At 40.0% G+C, this 20698-nt stretch overlaps 1 protein-coding gene across 1 annotated transcript in view; it reads left to right on the top strand.

Moving 5' to 3' along the window:
* The window catches only part of LOC117425445 (maternal embryonic leucine zipper kinase-like), a 33302-nt gene extending 13797 nt beyond the window's left edge, over window positions 1-19505 (top strand). The window contains exons 3-6 of the mRNA XM_034042393.3: window positions 8039-8180; window positions 13378-13590; window positions 14099-14236; window positions 14523-19505. Coding sequence (XP_033898284.3) covers window positions 8039-8180; window positions 13378-13590; window positions 14099-14236; window positions 14523-16257 — 2228 coding nt within the window. The 3' untranslated portion in view covers window positions 16258-19505. The remainder of the gene's footprint in view (window positions 1-8038; window positions 8181-13377; window positions 13591-14098; window positions 14237-14522) is intronic.
* Window positions 19506-20698: the final 1193 nt, after the last annotated feature.

Here is a 20698-nt window from a genome sequence, read left to right as displayed (position 1 = left end):
GCTTGTTTCTTGATTATAAACCTCTGGATCTTTATTGTAGAATCCAGTGTGACATTAAATCTTTTGTACTGGTGCAGGAATTCAGTAATAAAAAGATTGTAGCCTATTTCAGTGTTTCTTTAGGTAATTTGCAAATGCACGAATGCCTGTATGATTTTACGCTTTATGTTTAGAAAGTGAGTAAAATTATCGTAGGCTTTATAGGGCAAGTATAAAGTAACAGATTTGAAACTAAGAATATATTGCAGACTTTGTTTGTATCTTAAATGGCAAATATTGAAGATTCTGTGGCTCCTGATTTTAGACATATAATTTTACTAAAAACAAAAACATAAATTCCTCCCTTTTAACCTCTCTTATTGACCCACTACAGCTGTGTGTAACCTACACCCCCCCAGAGCCTGGCACTGAAGTGCATAATACTGGCTGACCCTTGACCTCCCATTTTCGCTTCCCCCACTCGAGTCTTGTGCAGGGGGCAGGGCCCTCCACTCTGCAGCTGTAACAGGAGAGGAGCACTTACAGGAAATCTCAAAATGATATCAATAAAAAGGTAACATTTTAAAGAAAAAAAAAGTGTTGTAGGTGGATTAGCAAATAATACCCTACACATTTTTCTTGTTCTAAAAAAGGTACTGGACTACAAAAAACACTCTTTACCTATAGATACAGACTTTTGGGAGTAAAGAAATTCTTATTCTGACAGAATTCTGTCATATGAATCTCATGTAGTTCATCATACAGTAAGTCTCTTAAATTTGCATCAGACATACTAAACTACCTGGATTAAACGACCACTGGGATGCTGAATTTTATATCTGTTAAAAAAAACAACAACTGCATTTCAAGTAAGTATAACCTTTATGTGTCGCTTTGTGGGGAAAACATTGGCATTTTTTAACAATGGTAATCTTGTTAATTCACCAACTCCAAGTATCCCTGCTTTTTCTCCACTTTCTCAATAGATTCAGCTCTTTTTTTCTTTTTTTTTTTTTTTTTAGACAGTAAGATTTTTTTTTTAAGACATTGTTGAGATTACATAACTGCAAGAGAAACAAACACAACTGATGTATGGTTCTCACTCTCTCTTCCCACCGGCTTATCCCCTCGCTCTTGCTGTATACCCTCCCTTCCTGCCCTCTGTGCTGGGGAGACAGGGCAGAGGAAACCTGGCCCATTCCTGCCATGGATCCGACCCAGCTCAGGTTCCCATGGCAATGCTACGGCCTAGCATGCAGCCTGAGTTTTAGATATGTATAACCCTTCTTCCTTTGTTTAGTTCTGATAGATGCCAATGGAATTTGGTCAAGCAGAAAGTAAATCTGCTCAGCAGAACTTGTTTTGAGTTTATTGCGTGGATTTCCAGCCTGCTAGAACACGGTATGGTGGAGCAGTATGGCACGTTCTCTAACCTACTGTATACAAATATATTTAGCGGCACTAGAGAGTCATTTTGCAGATTTGGCTTTGTGTCGTTGATTCCATTATTTGTGCCTAAGTCAGAAGAGTACTGTACCACAACTGTCACGAAACCTTGGTCTGTTGTGTTTGCATACTAGGGGAATTATCAGCTATGTATCAAGTTAGAACCTGCAGTTTGAGTAACGGGCTACCTTACAACATGCTTACGCACAGTTCCTGTGTTTCATTCCTGGTACAATTTTTCATCTACTCTAAATAACTGAACACTCTTGTCATACAGTCCTTAAAACACTGGAATGAAAAATATGTGAAAATGGAAACATTGTGAAATACTGGACTAAGAGTTTTTAAAACAGGATTTGGTAATAGTTATGTGTTGACTGGGACAGTGCGAGTTGAGTAGAATGGTTGAGAGCAGCGGGGGGGGGGGGGCCTGGTCGAGTAGAATGGTTGAGAGCAGTGGGGGGGGGGGGGGCTGGTCGAGTAGAATGGTTGAGAGCAGTGGGGGGGGCCTGGTCGAGTAGAATGGTTGGTTGTCCTTTTGATGTTTATGGTAGTTTGCTTTTGTGGATTCTGTTGCTATGCCCCTTTGTTCTTTTATATAGAAAAAAACATACGTTTAGTGTTAGTGTTTGTTCCTTACTGCTATTGTTAAAGCTGTGTCAAAACTTTTAATAAAGAAATACATAAAAAGATTTATGTACCATAACATTAAAACTTTGTACTTCATTGGGACCCCAAACATTTTCCCTGGGACCCCAACAATTTCCTCTGGGACATTCAATTTTTTTAGTTGAGAATCCTGGACCCTCAATGGGAAAGTTTAGGAGAGCCCTCAAACAAAACGAATGAAAAGATACAAGGGCCAGTTTTTATCAAGGTGCTTGCTCCAAAATGCAATTTACACCCTTTTTATGAAGAAAATAAAACTTTTAATGTTGCAAGTAACAAACAACAATTTAGGCTTACACTTTTTTTGAGTCCTTAAATAAAGCCTGGGGTGTTTCTTGCTGTGAAACAGTTTTATTATAATTGCATAACTGCATTTTGGTGTGAAGACCTTCATAAATCTGCCTCAAGTGTTTAATGCAGGCTAGTGGTTTTCAGTCAGTAGCCTATGACATGTATTTTGTAAGGCTTCATGTTGTGTAACCCTGGGGAAGTCTGGTCCTTGAAGAGCTGGCTCTGAAGTTGATCTGCGTTTCCTCCAGCAGGCACTCAGAATGTGTTTGCTCAGCACATGGAGAACCTGCCAAGAGCACTGTTATAAATATTGAATTTCAGGTCTGTCAATTGGAAAAGAAACCTTAGGTCCCCAGCTGGAGAAACATCATTAGAAAACAAAATACTCTTTTTATTAGGCTTAGGGTGCTTGGATTACAGGTAGAAAGGAACTGGCAAACACAGGCAAATGTTTAGGGGGCAGGTGGCCTCAGATAAAAAAATGTAGTGCAATTGTTTAATAAAGCAATGCACCATTGTAAATTGCTGATATGTGTGATAAAACGTGGCAAATAACACAGTAATAGCATTGCATCAGCATGCTAGCTACAAAAATACTGTGCTAATGTATCATGATATACTTGCAGAACTACTGTAGTTACAGAAAGTATTGTGCAAATCAATTTTAAAAGAGTATTGTTAAAACTGACCTTTTTAATATTACCAAAACAATTCACGTTTCTCAGTTTGGGACAAATTGTTCCAAAAGGATGCAGCTGTGTGTGGTTAGGAGGTCAATGTGTTTATTCACTCTGCTCACTGCATTGTTAATGGCTTTGTGTATACTGCTACAATAATAAAGGTCATTCAGATTGTTTAATCCAAAAATAACTGCAAAACCAACATAATCTGCTCTGCTAAATCACATGAACTGATTTGTATATACTGTATGTGGGAGTCTGCATTGTAATTGTTTGTTTGGTTTTTTTTTTTTTATCATTGTATCCAGCCAAAAACAAAACTGCCATTCAGTCCTGGGTCTCCCACAAGTAAAGGCTGTCATTGGGGTTGAATTGTGGATTGATGTCTACTCTTGAGACAACTAAACTCATTTCACTTGTGATGTGAACCCAGGCCTCCAGGTGAAAGACCAGTGAATAAGCCGCCTACAGTACACCACCTACAGCCCCGTTGTTGTTTTGCACAAACTCCAAGCTAGCTTGCCAGCTGAAGCATATGTAAAATACACAAGCAGAGAAAGAGCTTGCAGGCCTTTGCTTACAGCCACCGCTGGAGGTCAAAGGGGAGAATGCCTTTTTGTATCTGTTTAATTAGGGGGAGAAGCAAGATAATGAAGGATTGCCTCCTGTTACTTTCAGACATTCTAGCACAAGGGTGGTTGCATTCAGATCGTATTTACTGGGTTTTCAGTTTGTGTAAACATGTATGACCAAATGAGTCCTGGTCTGCTTCCATGAATAAGAGCTGCTTGAGCTTGCTACTGGTGGAATTTGAGAAGGAACTAAATTAGATTAGAAAAACGGCTGATTTTGCTTTGCAGTCTTCCTATATCAGTAGTACAGACAAACAATTCAATCTTATATATACAGTATATATATATATATATATATATATATATATATATATATATATATAATTTGCCATAAACAAATGAATGTGTTGTACAGTTAACACAAACATGTTGTTCTTTACAAAAATAATCTTCATAAAACATTTTTTAAAAGAGCTGCATTGTTCTGTGCTTCTGTCAGACGAAGTGCTGTGAGGACAAAATGACTACTGCCTCAGGCAAGAACTATAATATTGATTTGAAATCAAGCTGATAAGGAACACTAGATTTTTTTCTTCAAAAAAGGAACAGTTATATAAAATGAAGAATGGGAGGCAGCTGGTCGACCTAGGTTAGGTATGGTGATTTAGGCAAAGTGTACCAGCTTTAAAGAGTAACTTGGTATGGCTGTGAAATGTCCATCTGAACTAATGTGTTCTTCTTGTTGAGTTTCACTTTGAATCTGTTTTAGTCATCACATCATGGAAACGTTTTTTTTAGCCCCCCTGTGACCTCAATCTAGCTATAAGATGGTTCACATTTGTTCGATCTGTTTCTGTAGCGTCAGAGTGGGTCATAATATCATTCTGTGATAACAGAATTGAAATATATAGAGGAGGGTCCTAAGCCATTCTCTGTGTTTACTTGGTTTTTGGTCACAAACTTACCCATTGACAAAGAATGCTTTTAAAGAGAGACCGTTTTGGGTGCTTTGACACCTCGGACAGAAAACAGTCCATTTCATAAATTCAGCCGACAGGGGGGGGGGGGGTGTCAACTGACCAATTGAGAACAAGGGGCCGTCTAGGAACGAGAACAACCAATGAGAAACGCCCCATGTGGACTGTGGCACAGCCCAAAATAAACAAACTGACCAATCACAGGGTGGAAGTGAGAATCACAAAAGCAGCCATGCGACTTTCACACTAAGTGAGCTCCTCACAGGAGAAACAGGGCTCCAGGCAAGAGAGAGAAAGTCGTGCTGAGAGGAAGAGGCTTGGAGTTCGGAGGAACGAAATGGAAGCTAAATGGCTCTGAAGAAAGTTTCGGAAGTCATGTGAGCATAAGTGCTTGAATTCACAGAAGGCAAGGAAGAACCAATGTTCTTCCGTGAAGAATGGCTAAAATCATGTTCTGAGAAGGCTGAAATCAGCTTTGAAGAGAGAATGAAACAGTAAACGGGACTCTGCCTTGATCTGAAAGCAGGTCTTGGTTTCCACATCGCTCCACGAAACGGACAGAAGCATAGCCAGCAGCTGGGCCTAAGGTCATGTACTTGCCGTACAGAAGAATTGCAATAAGAACACTTCTACGAACTACATAACTTTTCAATTGTAACGCTGTGTGGTCTAGTGGTTAAAGAAAAGGGCTTGTAACCAGGAGGTCCCCGGTTCAAATCCCACCTCAGCCACTGACTCATTGTGTGACCCTGAGCAAGTCACTTAACCTCCTTGTGCTCCGTCTTTCGGGTGAGACGTAGTTGTAAGTGACTTTGCAGCTGATGCATAATTCTCACACCCTAGTCTCTGTAAGTCGCCTTGGATAAAGGTGTCTGCTAAATAAACAAATAATAATAATAACGCATTATCTGAACTGAGTTACATCTGATCAACGGAACTATTTCCAGTTGGAAAACTACCGACAAGTCAAAGATAATGCTGCCAGACTATTGGAAATCAGCAAGCTGATCTCCATTAGAAAATAACTGTTTGTTTATTGCGAGCCCATGCTATACAAGGCTTACTTCAAGCAAAGTACCGTCTTCTTTCTTTTGGAATTTCAGATCCAGAGAGGGAAGATATAGTATTCATCAACAAAGAAGATTGATTTCTTTGTTGAAAATCGATACGTTTTCAGCATATTAGATACTTTATGACTCTAGAAATTAACTGTAGCAAATGCTATCAAGTTAGTGGATAAACTGTTCTAGGAATAGAATATAACTTCCTGTTTTAGAGTGTGTAAGAAATGTATTTTGTTTGTTGATATGTGCAACTCAAAGGAGTTGCCTCGTAAATGCACAGAATTTGATCATTGCCCCATTTCTGAGTTAATTTGAATATATAATCAATTGAGGTTGATAACATATTATTAGTTTGGTACATCACCTCTAAACTAAATTAACACGGTAAAACTAATTTGCTAAATTAAGTACTGGAATAATGGATTCCGTTCTGAATGGGAAGTTCAATTAATTCTCGTGCATATTGATATGAATTACAACGAAAAACGGGTATTGAAAATACTAATGCAAAGTAGACACTTTGTGTGATCAGCCATAATTAATATGAGTACATTAACCAAGTATGCTAATGATGTTATGGTCGTTTGACTATACAATCAATGAACTGCATACTATCCACGCATATCTCTACCCAACAGTCTTTCCTTTCTGTAATATTAGATTAGTTGCGCACCCCTTTTTATTCTTAAATAAACTATTGTTTTATATTTCTGACACGTTGTGTGAATGTCGGTTATTGTCAAGGGAATCTGAGTTCTGCATGATCCAGAACTTAAATATGGTCTCATTTCTTACATTTTGATGTCCCTAAGTGGGTGACTAGAGACTCATTTTATATTTAAATAAATTGTATACCTAATTCACTACATTTCTTACTGATGTTGTTTTTACAGTATATCCACCAGAGTGTAAATGGTAACACTTTGGTGTAACAGATGCACTTGGAGGTTAGATCTTGAGTCTTGAGTTGCTCGTTCCCTTTGCCCACTGTGGATTGGCAACATGTGGCACAGAGCCCTAAAGACGTGTACAAATGTAGCTTAACTTCTTTGGAGCAACATAAAAATAAATAAATAATGGACAAATAGAATTGCAGATGTATACTGAAGAAATGACCTTGTACGTTTTTTTGTTTTTTTTTTGTTTTTTTTTAGTTCCAAATCTAACTGGGAAGCTCATTCAGTCAGGTCATTTCCCTCTTGAGATGTAAGTTGAATGAGGTAACCATGAACCCTCTGAACTCACAAGGTTGTCCTGGTCTGGACTAAAACCTGTTTCCTGAGTTCTTGTGCCACTTTTCTTCAAAGGCCCTTGAAAGTTACCATTTCTTACATGGAACAATAACTTCAAGAGGCCATAATATTTAGTGACATTGCCAGTGACACATTTTGGGCATTTCTGAAGCGTCTAGAACTGCTTTGCAGAGTATCTGAATGACAGAACAAGGTGCTCTGCAGCAGGCAAATGCAGTTAACCTTCGCAAAAGTGATCCCACGTACAGCCATTAACAGGTGTCATTTCAATGCTAATTTATATTTTAGTGCCGGTTGTATGAGACCCAGGTACAAACTAGCTTCCAGAGATACAAGTAAAGCAATGAAGCTGTACTAAAGGGCAAAAAAAATGTGAAGTGAAGAACACGGTTAAAATGTAAGCCAAATAACACTTTAATTGTGTGACGAAACAATGTACTTGGCCCCGATCTGCTCAGTTCCAGAATAGGTCAGTTTTGCGTCAAGCCTGTGGGTCGCCTATGATGTGGCTTTGGTGACCCGTTGACTTGAAGGACTCCTTTTGGCTGCAGCACAGTTCTCGCAGGCAGGATGCTCAGGCACAGCCTCCCGTAGCCAAGCAGAGCTCCCTTTGCTGTAATTACGGTACTAACACCTTATGAGCAGTGAGTCACAGAGGACACTTCAAAAATAGCAACGGGGACTGAGAAAGGACAAAATACGTTTACAACAAATGCTTTGTACTTTACCTGTGGAGAAGGAGTGTCAAGGAGGGGAAGAGGTCTAGTCTGTGTGTCCCTCACTGATGAGGAGGGAGAGAAGGTTTAAGCAAAACCAATCAAATGTATTTACATGAAAACATGAAAAAAACTGGACTAATTTGTTAATCAACAGCAACATTGGTCAGCAATTGGTGAAAGGCATCAACTACACACACATTTTAATTTTTTCAAATATTCTAGGTGAAATTACTGGGGCTGGAAGCTGGTGATATTTGGAGCACCTGCCACCCTAGGGGCACCACTTCCTCCTCGTGTGCTTTCCAGTGGTAACACTCCGTGAGGACTCGTATAGCTGGCCTGTGTACAAACCTGACGAGATGCCTGTATTGTCTTTTCTGTGTTTCAGATGTCTGGAGCCTGGGGGTGATTCTTTACATGCTGGTGTGCGGACAGCCACCTTTCCAGGAGGCCAATGACAGCGAGACTCTAATCATGATCATGGATTGCCGGTACACAGTTCCTGCGCGCATCTCCCCAGAGTGCAAAGAGTGAGTGTCATTTCACTCTGTATCAGGTGCAATTATTGTTATAACAATGCAGTGGAACCTTTAGAAATTTGAGAACAAAGTTTCACTATTGTTTGTTTATGTTACAATGTTTGCTTTGGTTAGTCTCTATCTTTTGCTTTGTTAAGCCCATGCCTTGCATGCCCTATATAAATGTGTGCATAAATAATTTGAAATGTGGTGCCTCGTATTCCAGCTCACTGATGCAGGGTAAGTAATTGCTTTTCTCCGACAGCCCTGTTCACAGTAGAATGCCAAAGTCAGCACATGATTGAGATCTTAATGTTTAGTACTTTACAAATGTTATTGCAGCAGCAGTGAAATACCCAGGCACCTGTTTGGTAATACTGGCATAAACAAGTACAAGCCTCCTCAAGTAGCGTAGGATAATAGAGTTTTAATTTTATAGAAAAAGTAGGATAGGAAGTTTAGTGCAAACCTACATAGCCAATTAAACAAACCTGCAACTCAGAAGTGGTTGGCCAAATTAAAATATGTACCTTTTTTGTAGAAACAAACAAAAAAATAATACGGTGGCAACAATGCCAGCGTTTTATAATGTTTGGAGGAAATATAATGAATATAGAAATCACCACTATATATTTTTTTCACATAACACATTTAAATAAAATATTCCAAAAACTATGAGCGATTTTAGCAGGATAAATGTTGCTTGTTCACAGGTTTGGGTTTACAGGCTTGGGTTTACAATGCTTGAGGGCAAGGACTTCAGTCACAAGGTAGAAGACAGCACACATTTGGTGGCTCAAACGGTCAGTTATGCAAAGAAAAATATTGCATGTAAATCAGTAGAATTGGATTGCTATAACCAACAGATCTAGCTGCTTGTCAATCCCACTTTTAAAGTTGAAGGTCTAGCAGCAACTTCCATAATCACAAAAATCACCTGAATTTCCACAGGCTCTGAATATCCTCATTCTAAAACACTCGGTCGCCTCTGTGCCTCATTTACAGAGACTGGAAACATCTAAAGACACATATTCCAAATACAGAGCATCTCCTGCAAGAGCACAAGGGAGAACGGAATCACTTTAATGGTACCAGGAAACCATCACTTTATGAGCTTTCAAAACAGATTTGAACAAAAAACAACTGTCCGAGATGCCATTTGACAAGGGAGAACTACAGCATGTCCCTAAATGTGATTAGTAGAATTCTATTAAATGTTGGATAATCACTTTCCCAAGGATTGCATTTGAATTATGGCACAGCTACCTTTTTATGGTGGATTTTAAAAGGTACCAGATAACCAAAGTTATGAGTTATTTAATGATAACATTGCATAGAATGCCAACAAAAACCTTCAGGTCCTTATTTGTTTTTTGTATTCATTATTATTTGCTATGTATTAAAAGGTGCTATAAGGACAGTGACACCATCATTAAAATGTAATCCTAGGTTACGTTGCTTTTCAAATTCATGCATTCTTAATGTCATTATTAATAATTCATTTAATAACTCAATGTTTCTATTGATTTCCAAAATAGCAATACATAGCCCCTTGTTATAAATTGTTTAAAGAAAAAAAAAAATCCTGTTGCCTTGAAGGAGAGTGTGTTTGTGCCATTGCTTAGTCCTTGATCAGGCTTGAAATCCCCTGAGAGAATGAGTCCAGTGTCGGTCACCAGTAACCGAGGAGTCCTGTGGATAATCTGAGAAAGTAAGGATTAGGCAGCTGAGATGAGAGCTGCCTCATGGGATCCTGGGGGAGAGCTGGGCCTGGGGGCTGGGCGGCGCGGTGTTTTGGCATCGTACTTTACAACTCTCTGTTTAAACGTCTTCATTAGAAACAGGGCGATGCCTACGCCTGTGTTGCGGCTGGATTCTATGTGTGTATTCCCACATTTTGAAAGAATGACAGCTTGTTTATGGACTGGCATTAAAGATTTGAATCCTTTCAGGACTGAACCCCATTTTACAGGGGTTGTGTGTCAAATGGCCACCTAGGTGCACCATTAAATACTAGTATTATATTGTTCTCCAAGATAAGTTCCATTACAGGTATTATGTAGTAAAAAATAACTGTTTTATTGCTACATTGTTTTAACCTGGGCATATCAATGATAGGTTAACTTTTTTTCAGTTTGAATTTAACCCTTTGGTTAACTAAAAAAGGTGTATTATTATCAACTTGAAATCCCCAAAAAGTTTTCTTTTTTTTTAAAAAAAACACAGGTAAAAACCTAAACACCAGACGGTGTCAACATCCATAAGGGACTGTCATGGATAAGAATTGTTAACACGTGCATTTTGAATGAATTACAGTTCCAGTAGAAATACTAGACAGTTAGTAATGACTGCCTATGACATTTGTAGCTGCATCTGCTCTTTGCTTAGTGTAAAGTCATCCATCAATTTGTAGTTTTTTAAAACAGTTTATAGTTTCCAGTAAAGTCATTGGTCTTATTGAACCCCACTGTCTGGAGGAGGCCCCTTGCTGGGTGGAGAGGTGGGACTGGAGCTACTGAAACCTCCCCCACAGCCTCTACTGCTTGTTGGTGTTTCCTGCTCCTTCCATCCCAATAAGCAAAGAGGGCCATCCAAGCAGAGCGTCTCCAAACTCACACCTCCAGAATCACCTCTCCATTTGCCCCTCTAAAGTGTTCTAAAATATCAATTACATGTTAATGGGTTACAACCGTAACTGCATTGGAAAAGCATTTGTAGTTGCTGAGTGATTTTATAGTTGTTTGTAATGTACCTCTTCCAAATATAGAGCATCTTGTACTGTATTACTCTGTGAAATAGCCCTTTAACTGGAGTGTACTAAATGATTCTCCTTTGTCCTGCTACTGGGAAGATATTTAATATTCCACATTGCCATCTCCATCATGAAGCCTGTAAAATGCAATGCCATCTTGTTTCAGTATCAAACAGGGGCTGCTGCTGTTTCCATCAGCAGTCCACATCCCAGTCTGCAACATTACACAGAAGTTAGAGATCACCTGTATGTATCACATTCTTGTAGAAATGCTATTTATAAATTAACAACCTCAGATAACTCCCTGATGTTATAAAATATTCACAGCCTTCATGATCTGCCAATTTTTTGTTTTTTTTCTTCTGCAGTCCAATATTTAAAATAAAGTCTCTTGTGTCCGTCGCGCTGGGCCCTAATTAGGTAACTTCCACTGTTGGTGTGAGATCCAACTCTGCCAGGCTGGTTTCAACAGTTAGTAATATTCATGTTCATTTTTATTATAAATCCACTTTGAAAGTCCCTCTCAGCCAATCATGTGTCGTCTTCTGCGTGAACTGACAAATATAATATGACTGCCCCTTTTCGACGTAGGGGTAATATTCGATTGTAATATTTACATTTTAACAAAATCTATTTTTCCTGCTTCTGCTGAAAAAGATTTGGTATGGTATGTTAATAGTCATAGTTGACCTTGTTTCTCTCGTGTATGGCATAAGAGTTTCCTCTCGTTTGTACTTTGATGGACTGAACTGCTCTACTGACAGCAAGTAAGCACACGAAGACATGCACATTTTTACCATAAGAGACAAGATCAACTGTACATATTTCCTTATAAAAGAGGCACTGTTCAGTGTTATGGTGTGGAATGTCATGAATCTACACAGCTCAAATGTCCCAATAACAGAAAGTTATTAATATAGGAGAATTTCCGTCTCTTTGGAAAATAGCCTTTCTCCCCAGATGTTTATGTAGGTTAACTGCAGAAGAGTGGCTGTGGCTATTTTTATGCTTTGCTGCTGCACATGTGTTATCTTGTCTTTAAAGGATTTTTAAGGACCTGGCTGCTGTTTGCAATGTAATCTGCAGGGTTTCACTTCTTGGTCCCTGGCTCACTGCACTCAGATCCTTGTTGAGATGCTCAGGGGGTGCTGCATATCTCTGAGTGACGGCATCCCTCTCGGTCTCTGAGGTGTATCAGTTGACAGCAGGGTATTATCACTTCTATCCCACCCTCCTGTAGCCTTCTCTGGCTCTCTGGGGCTTTGCCGTGAAAGGAGCCATTTCTACTTCAAACCTTGCATGAGTAATGAGCTTTCCTAGCTCACTGTGGCACATTAGCTCAAACTGTTCTCATTAGCTGTCAGGCTGGAGTCCATGCAGCCCAACTGCTGTGGCAGCACTGCCCCCTAGTGGGTTGTAAGGAATTATAAAAGGGTCATCCTACTCAAGTGGAGGGAGGGAGAGAGGGAGGAAAATAGTACTTCACCTTTGCAAGCTAGTTAATCTTACCACATACTGCTCGCCCAGCTGCAGGGGTGGATATGCTTCATCAACAAATACCTGTAAGTTTTTATTTATTTTTAAATGTAGGGTCAATTTAGTGCTCATTTAAATATCCCGTGTACAGTCAGGCATCGTGCCAGCCAGCGCATTGAGAATTTCCCTCGGCTATATCCTGCTGTGTGAGAGACCACCAAACTCATTTCACGTGTGGCCAGACCCAGGCTTCTAGAGGTAAAAGGCAAAGGAAGCCTGTGAGTTGGCTTACTGTAGCGCCTGCTTACGTTTTAAAACATGTGTTTTTAAATCTTTTTTCAGTCTCTTTAAAACTATTTCAGTCATTTTTAGGACTTGTTCCTATAAGTTTTTGACATGAATGCATGACTTGTCTTTCCATGTGAATCTGTTTCAGTTCAAGTAGTAATCACCCTTCGGGGCTGTAGAGAACAGAGACAAAGGCTATTTTTTAACAAAATGGCGTTGTCCTGGAGATGAGAAGAAATATTGTATGCATTTAAATTAGGATTAGAAACAGCCTTCCCAAATAGCACACTGCCTGGGGGACATTTCTATAACATAAATAATGGAATATAGAGTTGTAACTAATAAAGGGGTCAATAGATCACCCTGGGGGATTAATATACAATAGAGTTAAAGACCAAAGCTGTTTACATCATTATTAGATCATTAAATAACTTCTGACTTGACATTAACTTCCATTTGCTATGCAGGAAGCGCATGTGCAGTTTGTGTTTCTGGAAAGTACTGTACTTCGAAACAGTCTTGTGTGGACTTCAGTTCATGCTCTCAATCTGATCTTGTAGATCTGGTCAGTATAGACTGCCGACTCTGGGAATTTCAAGTGGCGGTCCTTCTCTCCTATGTGGTTTCTTGAATGAAAGTAACAGGATGCTGCGTCCTAAAGGGTTTGATGTGGTTCTGTTTGTTGTGTTGCAGTCTGATCTCACGCATGCTTCAGCGGGACCCCCTGAAGCGAGCATCGCTGGAGGAGATCGAGAGTCACCCATGGCTCAATGGGGTGGACCCTTTGCCCACCAGCCGCACCACCGTCCCTCTCACCTCCTACAAGAGCATCTCCGAGGAGGAGCACGAGATCATCATCCAGGCCATGACCTGCGGCCACATCGCTGACCGGGACACCATCCAGGAGTGAGATGCTCTTTCATTCTGATCATTAGCCCTTCATTAGCGAAAGGGTTCAGGGCCATTGAGGGGTGAAGTACTGAAACTCTCGGCCTCTATAAACATAGCCAGTACAGCACAGAGGAGGTTAGGGTCTGACAGGTTGGGGCTTGACAGAAATGAAGACTGAGTGAAGACTGTCTATCCAGATTTAGCATTCAGCCAGTCTTTCACTTTTGACACTCCTTATAGTGCCTTAGAAGCAGAAAAAAACTTTTGAAATTGATGATCATCATACAAGCAGATAACAATTTGAATGCAGTTTGATCACAGTTAACTAATCATTAAATTCCAGGGCAAACTCATTATTCAAGAAATAAGAGTAAAAGAAAAATTGAACTTCACAGTTGTTAACTTGCTTTTTTAGAGTACCGTTTGCAGGGTAACATTTTTTACTTGAACCAGTGATGTGATGCATAAACTGAAACCAAAATATGGTACTGGTCTTCTGTTAACACATGTCTCCCTTCCTCAGAGCTCTGGAGGCTGATCGGTATAACCACATAACTGCCACATACTTTCTTCTGGCTGAGAGGATCCTCCGGGAAAAGCAAGATCGACCAGGACAGACCCCGAGTGCAGAGTGCAACTGGGCAGAACCAGGTCAAAACAGGTAGGGACCAGATCAGATACTGAGTGAAGAAGCTTTTCCTTTCATCTCATGCTCTTTCAAACACGTTACAGTATGGATTGGTATTTATGAACACCCCATGGTGTTCATAAATGTACTTGTTATCTTTTTAGAATTGATTGCAAGGCTCTGAAAGGAAAAGTTGAATCTGCATGTCTTCTAGCTCTAACCCATCTGTCCTTAATTAGAAAACCTCAGGAAAGGGACACATGAAAAATACACACTGAGTCTTCCTGGCATTAAATAATTGTTGTTATTCCTGTTTTAGACGGCCTCTCTCTGAACCCCTGGATTTGGGAAGACCGCGGGAGCTGACTGGTGGAGTGTCGATGTTGTCATCTTCGGAGATCCCAGACTCGGCTGTTGGGCCCTACAAGGACTTCACTGAGCAAACTGAAACTGACAGCAGGAAGTCCTTGACAATCCCCATCAACAGGGAAGAGGACAACCCTCTCAGTGGTCATGGAGTCGGGCAGCAAATGGGACTGTTCTTACGGTCAAGTGGGTCAGGGGAGCTGTCTTCTGGGAGAAACATCTGTGCCCTGCAGCAGATCTGTGAGGAGGAGGAAGAGGAAGAGGAGGAGGAAGCAACATCAGTTGCATTGCCAGATTTGAACTGCAAGGCCCATAATCAGAATTTGGGTTGTGCTCCTCTGAACAACCAAGAGCAAACAGAAGGAGCAAAACACTTAGTTTGTGGAGAATTAAGATTCTGTCCTCGCTCTAAAGAATGCAACAAAAATACAAGTTCTGTGGAAGGGCTAGGAGATATTTTTGAGGAGCAAGATGATATGGAAGGAAGCCAGGGTCTAGAGGGCAAGGAAGAACTGGAGCAAGACAGACATCTTCTAAAAAACAGAAGTGATCAAGGTGGTCTGAATGTAGAAAGCAACGAAGCACTACACCATAACATTCTTGAAGGCAAAGAAGGTTTAGAATTTCAGGAACTTAAAGGTTGCACAGGTCTGGAAGTTAATGGGGATCTAGGAAGCAAGCCATGCCTTTATGTTTATACATGTCTAGAGGGGCAGACAGTTATTGAAGGAAACAAGCATATGGAAGATAAAAGCCTGGAAAAGCAGAATGTTCAAGAAGAACATTTTCCAGAAAGTCGTAAAAAAGTAGGTGACCATGAAAGTACTTGGGAACAACCAGAAGGCAAGAATGGTTTAGAAAGCCAGATCATGTCAGCAGAATGCCAGAAAATTTTAGAAGACCCTGTTAGACAATGTAAGGAAGTTGAAAAAGATCAAGATTTAGAGGAAATCGGAGTGCAAGAACAACACAATTTAGAGAGACAAGGTGTTTTAGACAATCACAAAGTTCCAAAGGGTCGGAGCTCACAGAATCCAGAGAACCAAAACTATCCAAGCACAGAACGCAACAGTCTTGACAAAAGCAGCTGCAGTGATTCTCAGACAGTTGTCGAAGTACAGAACGAGAAAACCCTATCTAATTGCATTAGGAGTAGGACGCAGTGCTGCCAAGGAAAGCCCAAGGAGGCAAGCCCAGAGAATGGAGAAGAACCCGTGAAGGAGCACAACAACAACACACCCAAGGTGGAGCAGAAAACCACAGCACCATCTGGATCACCGAAGACCTTCGTCAAGAACCATTGTGTCGACACAGGTCCGGCTGCCCTTGAACTCCAAGTAAGTTCACTTACCAAAGACAACATCTCTATTCGGCCCCTGGACAGGGAGCGATGGGGTCCCCAGGACAGGGAAGATGGTGAGAGTTCTTGTTTCAAGAGCCCCAGGAGGGTCGCTGGGGGTAAAGAGTCCACTTTTTCCAGCCAGGGGGGCGTATGCCTGGCAACTAGCTACGAAATGGGTCCAGAGCCAATGATCAGGATTGATCCGGCCAAAAACAAGAATGTGAATCTGAGGGACCGGCTTCTACAGTTCCCTTTGTGCGAGAAAGCCCTTTCATTTAAAATCAAGCCCAGCTCGAAGGAAAGTCTGATGCCATTTGGACAGTTTAATTGCTGCCATGTACTATAGACAGGGTCAGAGTGATTCTGTAACTGGCCACATGAGATGGCCAAGGATTGAGCAGGACATCCAAATTTTATTTTATTGTATACTATAGACAAAATGGGAGTTATCTCCATGTGAGACTATTTAGAATTGTATTGTATTTTATTTTATTGTACACCAGAGGCTGAAATAACTTCTGTCAATCATTTTCCTAGATTGACTAGGATGTACTGATCTTATTATAGAAACTGGACTGACTTAACTAATATGCAGCTATTTCTGATTACTGTATTTTAATCCATACTGTGATATATTAGTTTTCAAATCGGGATAACTACTTGTGAATGCAACTATTTCAATCAGTAGGGCTAATTTTATTTACAGAAAACCCTGCTTTAGCTTTTCTAACATCAGCTGGCTGAATGATCTGTACTGATGTAAAACTAACCAGGGAGTTTAACACTGCATGCTAGGAATGCTTGACTGGTCTGCCTTGCTTGAGGGAATTCTTCATCAGAGCCCTAATCCTGCCTGAAGTTAGTTTCCAGGTCTGGCTTTAAGGGATAGCTTCTTCAGTCACGAGGAAGAAAAGCAGTAGCTGAGAATGCCCCACACCAGTGTTCAGGAAGCAGGCAACACTGACGGCCAGTAGTGACGTGTGGAAGCTGGTGGCTGTTCCAGCCCTACACCTTTAAGCGATTTTCAGTGCAGTTGAGATCAGAAGGGGAGAAACTGGGGCTAAAAACATCCATAAACTGTTAGTAGCTTGTTTCCATTTTGGCACTGATTCTGATAGATGCATGATCTAATAAAGATCTTGACAGCCGTTTTGAAGATTGTTTTGAGATATGTAAATTTCTTACCTCGACATGACCTCCCGATCTCCATGTCGCTTGGGTCAAGAGAAAGAACCAGATCCCTTTCCCAGAGATCCTTTTTATAATCCTCATTGGCACCAAATACGTGCTCCTCCTCTATAAAACCCCCCCGTACCCAAGTCAGGTTGTCCAAATTTCTCCTGTGTTTGCTTGGGAAGGACTAACATGTGTTCTGCTTTATTATTTTTGTTCAGGAATAGTATAGGGCTAGGATTTTTTTCTACTTCATTTTTCTGCTGCTATGCCTTCCATCTGTTTTAAGTGTGGTTCCCCACTTTCTCCATCTTCTAACACAAATTTATGTCAGTCACACCAACTCACAAGGAAGTTTCTTCCCCTTTGTTGGGTCACCGTTCTGATAAAGGTCATTCTACACCCTCTACTTCTAAAAAAGGCAGGCAGCCCCAGAGAACAAGGTTCAGGTTTTTCTCCTCCAAGGAAAAGAACGAGAAAATCCACACACTCCCGCAGCAGCAAGGAGAGAGACGTGCTGGTGAAATCAGCGACCACCATTACGGAGGCTCCAGCCACGGCTCAACCATCCCCTCCGCAGCTACCAATGCCTAAAGATCTCTTTTTTTCAATGGCTAAAGGAATATGAACAGTTAAAACAGGCTTAACCTTTACAGCCTGTAGCTCACACAGCAAGTTCTGGTACCGCTGCACCCGGAAGTACACAGAAGCAATACCTGCTAGGTGCCCCCACCCTAGGAGATGATGATGTCATTGACTCCGCCCCCGAGGAGGACGTTTTTGAATACACAGATGCAGATGCCGTACTGAGAAGGATTTCATCCTCTGTCAACGTACAAACCCAAACCCAGATGAAGAGAAATAGTCTCTCACCCCAACACAGTCTCTAATCTTCCTGGGAGCACAGTTCTCAGGAAGAGTTTACCTCAGAGAGGACAGAGCTGCTACAATCCAACAGTTTTTGGGGCACATGGCAGCATCAGTCTTCCTACTAAGAGACGCAGCGTTACATAGGAGACGCACGCAAAGGTGCCTCCTTTCTTCTTGGAACCACACTCCCAGTGCATCAGGGTCTCCCCAGGGGCAGCCACAGAAGCCAGATGGTGGCAGCTTTCACCTCGGGTATGTATGGGGAGGCCGCTACCTCCACATCCGTCTACATACAGACGCCTCCCTGTTGGGATGGGGAGCACACCTAGAAGTCACTCCGGTCCAGGGCACGTGGTCACCCAAACAGAAATCTCGCCACATAAATTATTTGGAGCTCTTAGCAATCTCCCTGGCACTAAAGCACTTCACCCCAATATTGAAACAAAAAAACAGTACTGATCATCTTTTAAAGCCCATTTATTTGCCATAACATGTTAGTTGACTTACAGGTAATAGGACCACCTAGTTGCAAATGTGACACTTAAACTGGGTACTATTATTGTACATGTAACACAGAAAATGAATCTTTAGGACCTAGTTTAAAAGTTTAGGACAACTGCAAAAGTGTAAGGAATACATTACTTTTATAAATTAAATTATAATTAGTTATAATTAAAAATTGTAAACTACTTTTAAGCCTCTAAGTAAATTATTAGCGAGTTCATCCTTAAAGCTTTGAATAGGGCCTTTTGTAGTTTTCACCTATGGGTGAGATTGGTGTTCGGTATGTAAGTTATCTGCTATATGCTGTAGTTACACAGTGGGGCTGCTGTAAGGTGTATAGCCCCAGAGATTACTCTAAGGGTCTGAATTTCAAATTCTGGTATTCACTAAATGAGGAGTTTGTTAACAGTCTCAGGTTGTTTTTGTTTTTTTATTTGTTTTACAATTGTACATTTTGTTTTTATTTTTCTCTTCAGAAATAAATGCGCTAATAACAATTTAGAGTAAATAGCTTTGAGAGTCTAGCCCAATATGTATATCAAGTATATGGACACAACAAATAATTTGGTACATTTTCGGTTTATTTCAGTAGTGAAATTGTGTAACTTGGCAATCTTTAAAATATAGGCTCTGGGTATCACTCCCTCCCTCCTGCTTGCTGCACTACTGTAACCTGGCTTTAAGTGCTGTTTGATGCTCTGCTTTGACATATATGTGACGGTAGATTGGAAAACCTAACTAAAATCTTGATCTTTTGAGATTCATTTATTTTTATATTTATTTATCAAATAATATTTAACCAGAAAAACCTGAGTCGGATGAGTGTCTTGTTTTAATGAGCGTCCACAAAGATGCACTTACCCTGAAGCAGACAATTCAGATACATGCCTTCATCCCTAGGGCGGTTCACGGTGTAGTTTTTCTACATGTTCACGTTCAAAATTCAGACAAGTATTCAAATATTCGTTCATTTACAAAACATAATCAAAGCCATTCTATGTAACACTGTATTACAGTAAAATATATATATATATATATATATATATATATATATATATATATATATATATATATATATATATATATATATATATATATATATATCTCCCAGAAATGAGTGGTGAATTTTAGGCAAAAAAGTGCATTAAGTGGAATTTTCTTTTGTATTCCGACATGCCGTTTCTTCACAATAAACAGTGGCCACGGACACATTTGTATAACGTCATCACATCATTACTGAGGTTTACCTATGCCTTTTTTTTTTTTTTTTGCTGAGTAAGCAAATGTAACTACAATGTAATTTGAATAAACACTTCAAATAATAGAAACATGGAAAAGGGGGCATTGTATAATGAAAAACAAATCTATAAATGATATAATTTCGGACACAGATTTTTGCCTTTTGAATACATGTCAAGAAATGTTTGTTCATATAATAAAAATATTTGTCCCAGCACTACTTTTAACTAAAGTCATAATGTTATCATTACATGTCTTCTATGTCAGCATTCAGACTGATCAGCTGTATCATAATAAGCAGGGTCTACTGGGCATATTATCATATAGTTTTAACATGCTTAAGAAGGTTGTTATCTTTAGCCTACATTTGCCATTTTGCCAAATAAATGTTTCCTGTAAAATGTTTGTGTTAAGCAGCTATAGCTAATATACTGTTGTTTGTTTCAAATCTAATGCATTCCCCTAAAACTTTATTAATACACATTGGCTTTATTTTTATGACTTAAAGCACTTTATTTTAGACCCATATATGATGACTCCCTGAAATACATATCAAAGCGTTTTTGTTCTTTCTCTTTCACAAACATCAGACGTGAGGTTATCTCTTGGATTTTTATCCCCTGTAGTGTTTGCTTCTTTACCGCCTCTTATCGACAAACACATTCCACTGGGAAGATACCAGCTTTTTGAAGCTGGTTGCAAGTTTTCCAATATTATAAATGTGTTTTGAAATCATTCCGGGTGATTGTTTCAGTTTTCTATATTTTATATTGTCCTTTCTTTCACATGCACTGTAAAGCATAATGTTAGCTATAGTGCTCGATTTATATACAGCTGTCCAGTTGTTGATCAAGCTTCTTATCAGGGGTGTGCACATACTCAGATATTTTCTAGTAATTCCCTTTAACATATTTTTGAAATATTAAATGAAACCGAAACATACCTGATAAAAAAAATATGTTAATTTCACACAAAGAAAAGCTGTCTTACCTCATTTGCCC

The sequence above is a fragment of the Acipenser ruthenus genome, chromosome 20, assembly GCF_902713425.1.
Source record: "Acipenser ruthenus chromosome 20, fAciRut3.2 maternal haplotype, whole genome shotgun sequence".
In the NCBI taxonomy this organism is placed as follows: Eukaryota; Metazoa; Chordata; class Actinopteri; order Acipenseriformes; family Acipenseridae; genus Acipenser; species Acipenser ruthenus.
Note: the sequence above shows the minus strand (reverse complement) of the source record. Positions and strands in the feature narration are given on the sequence as shown.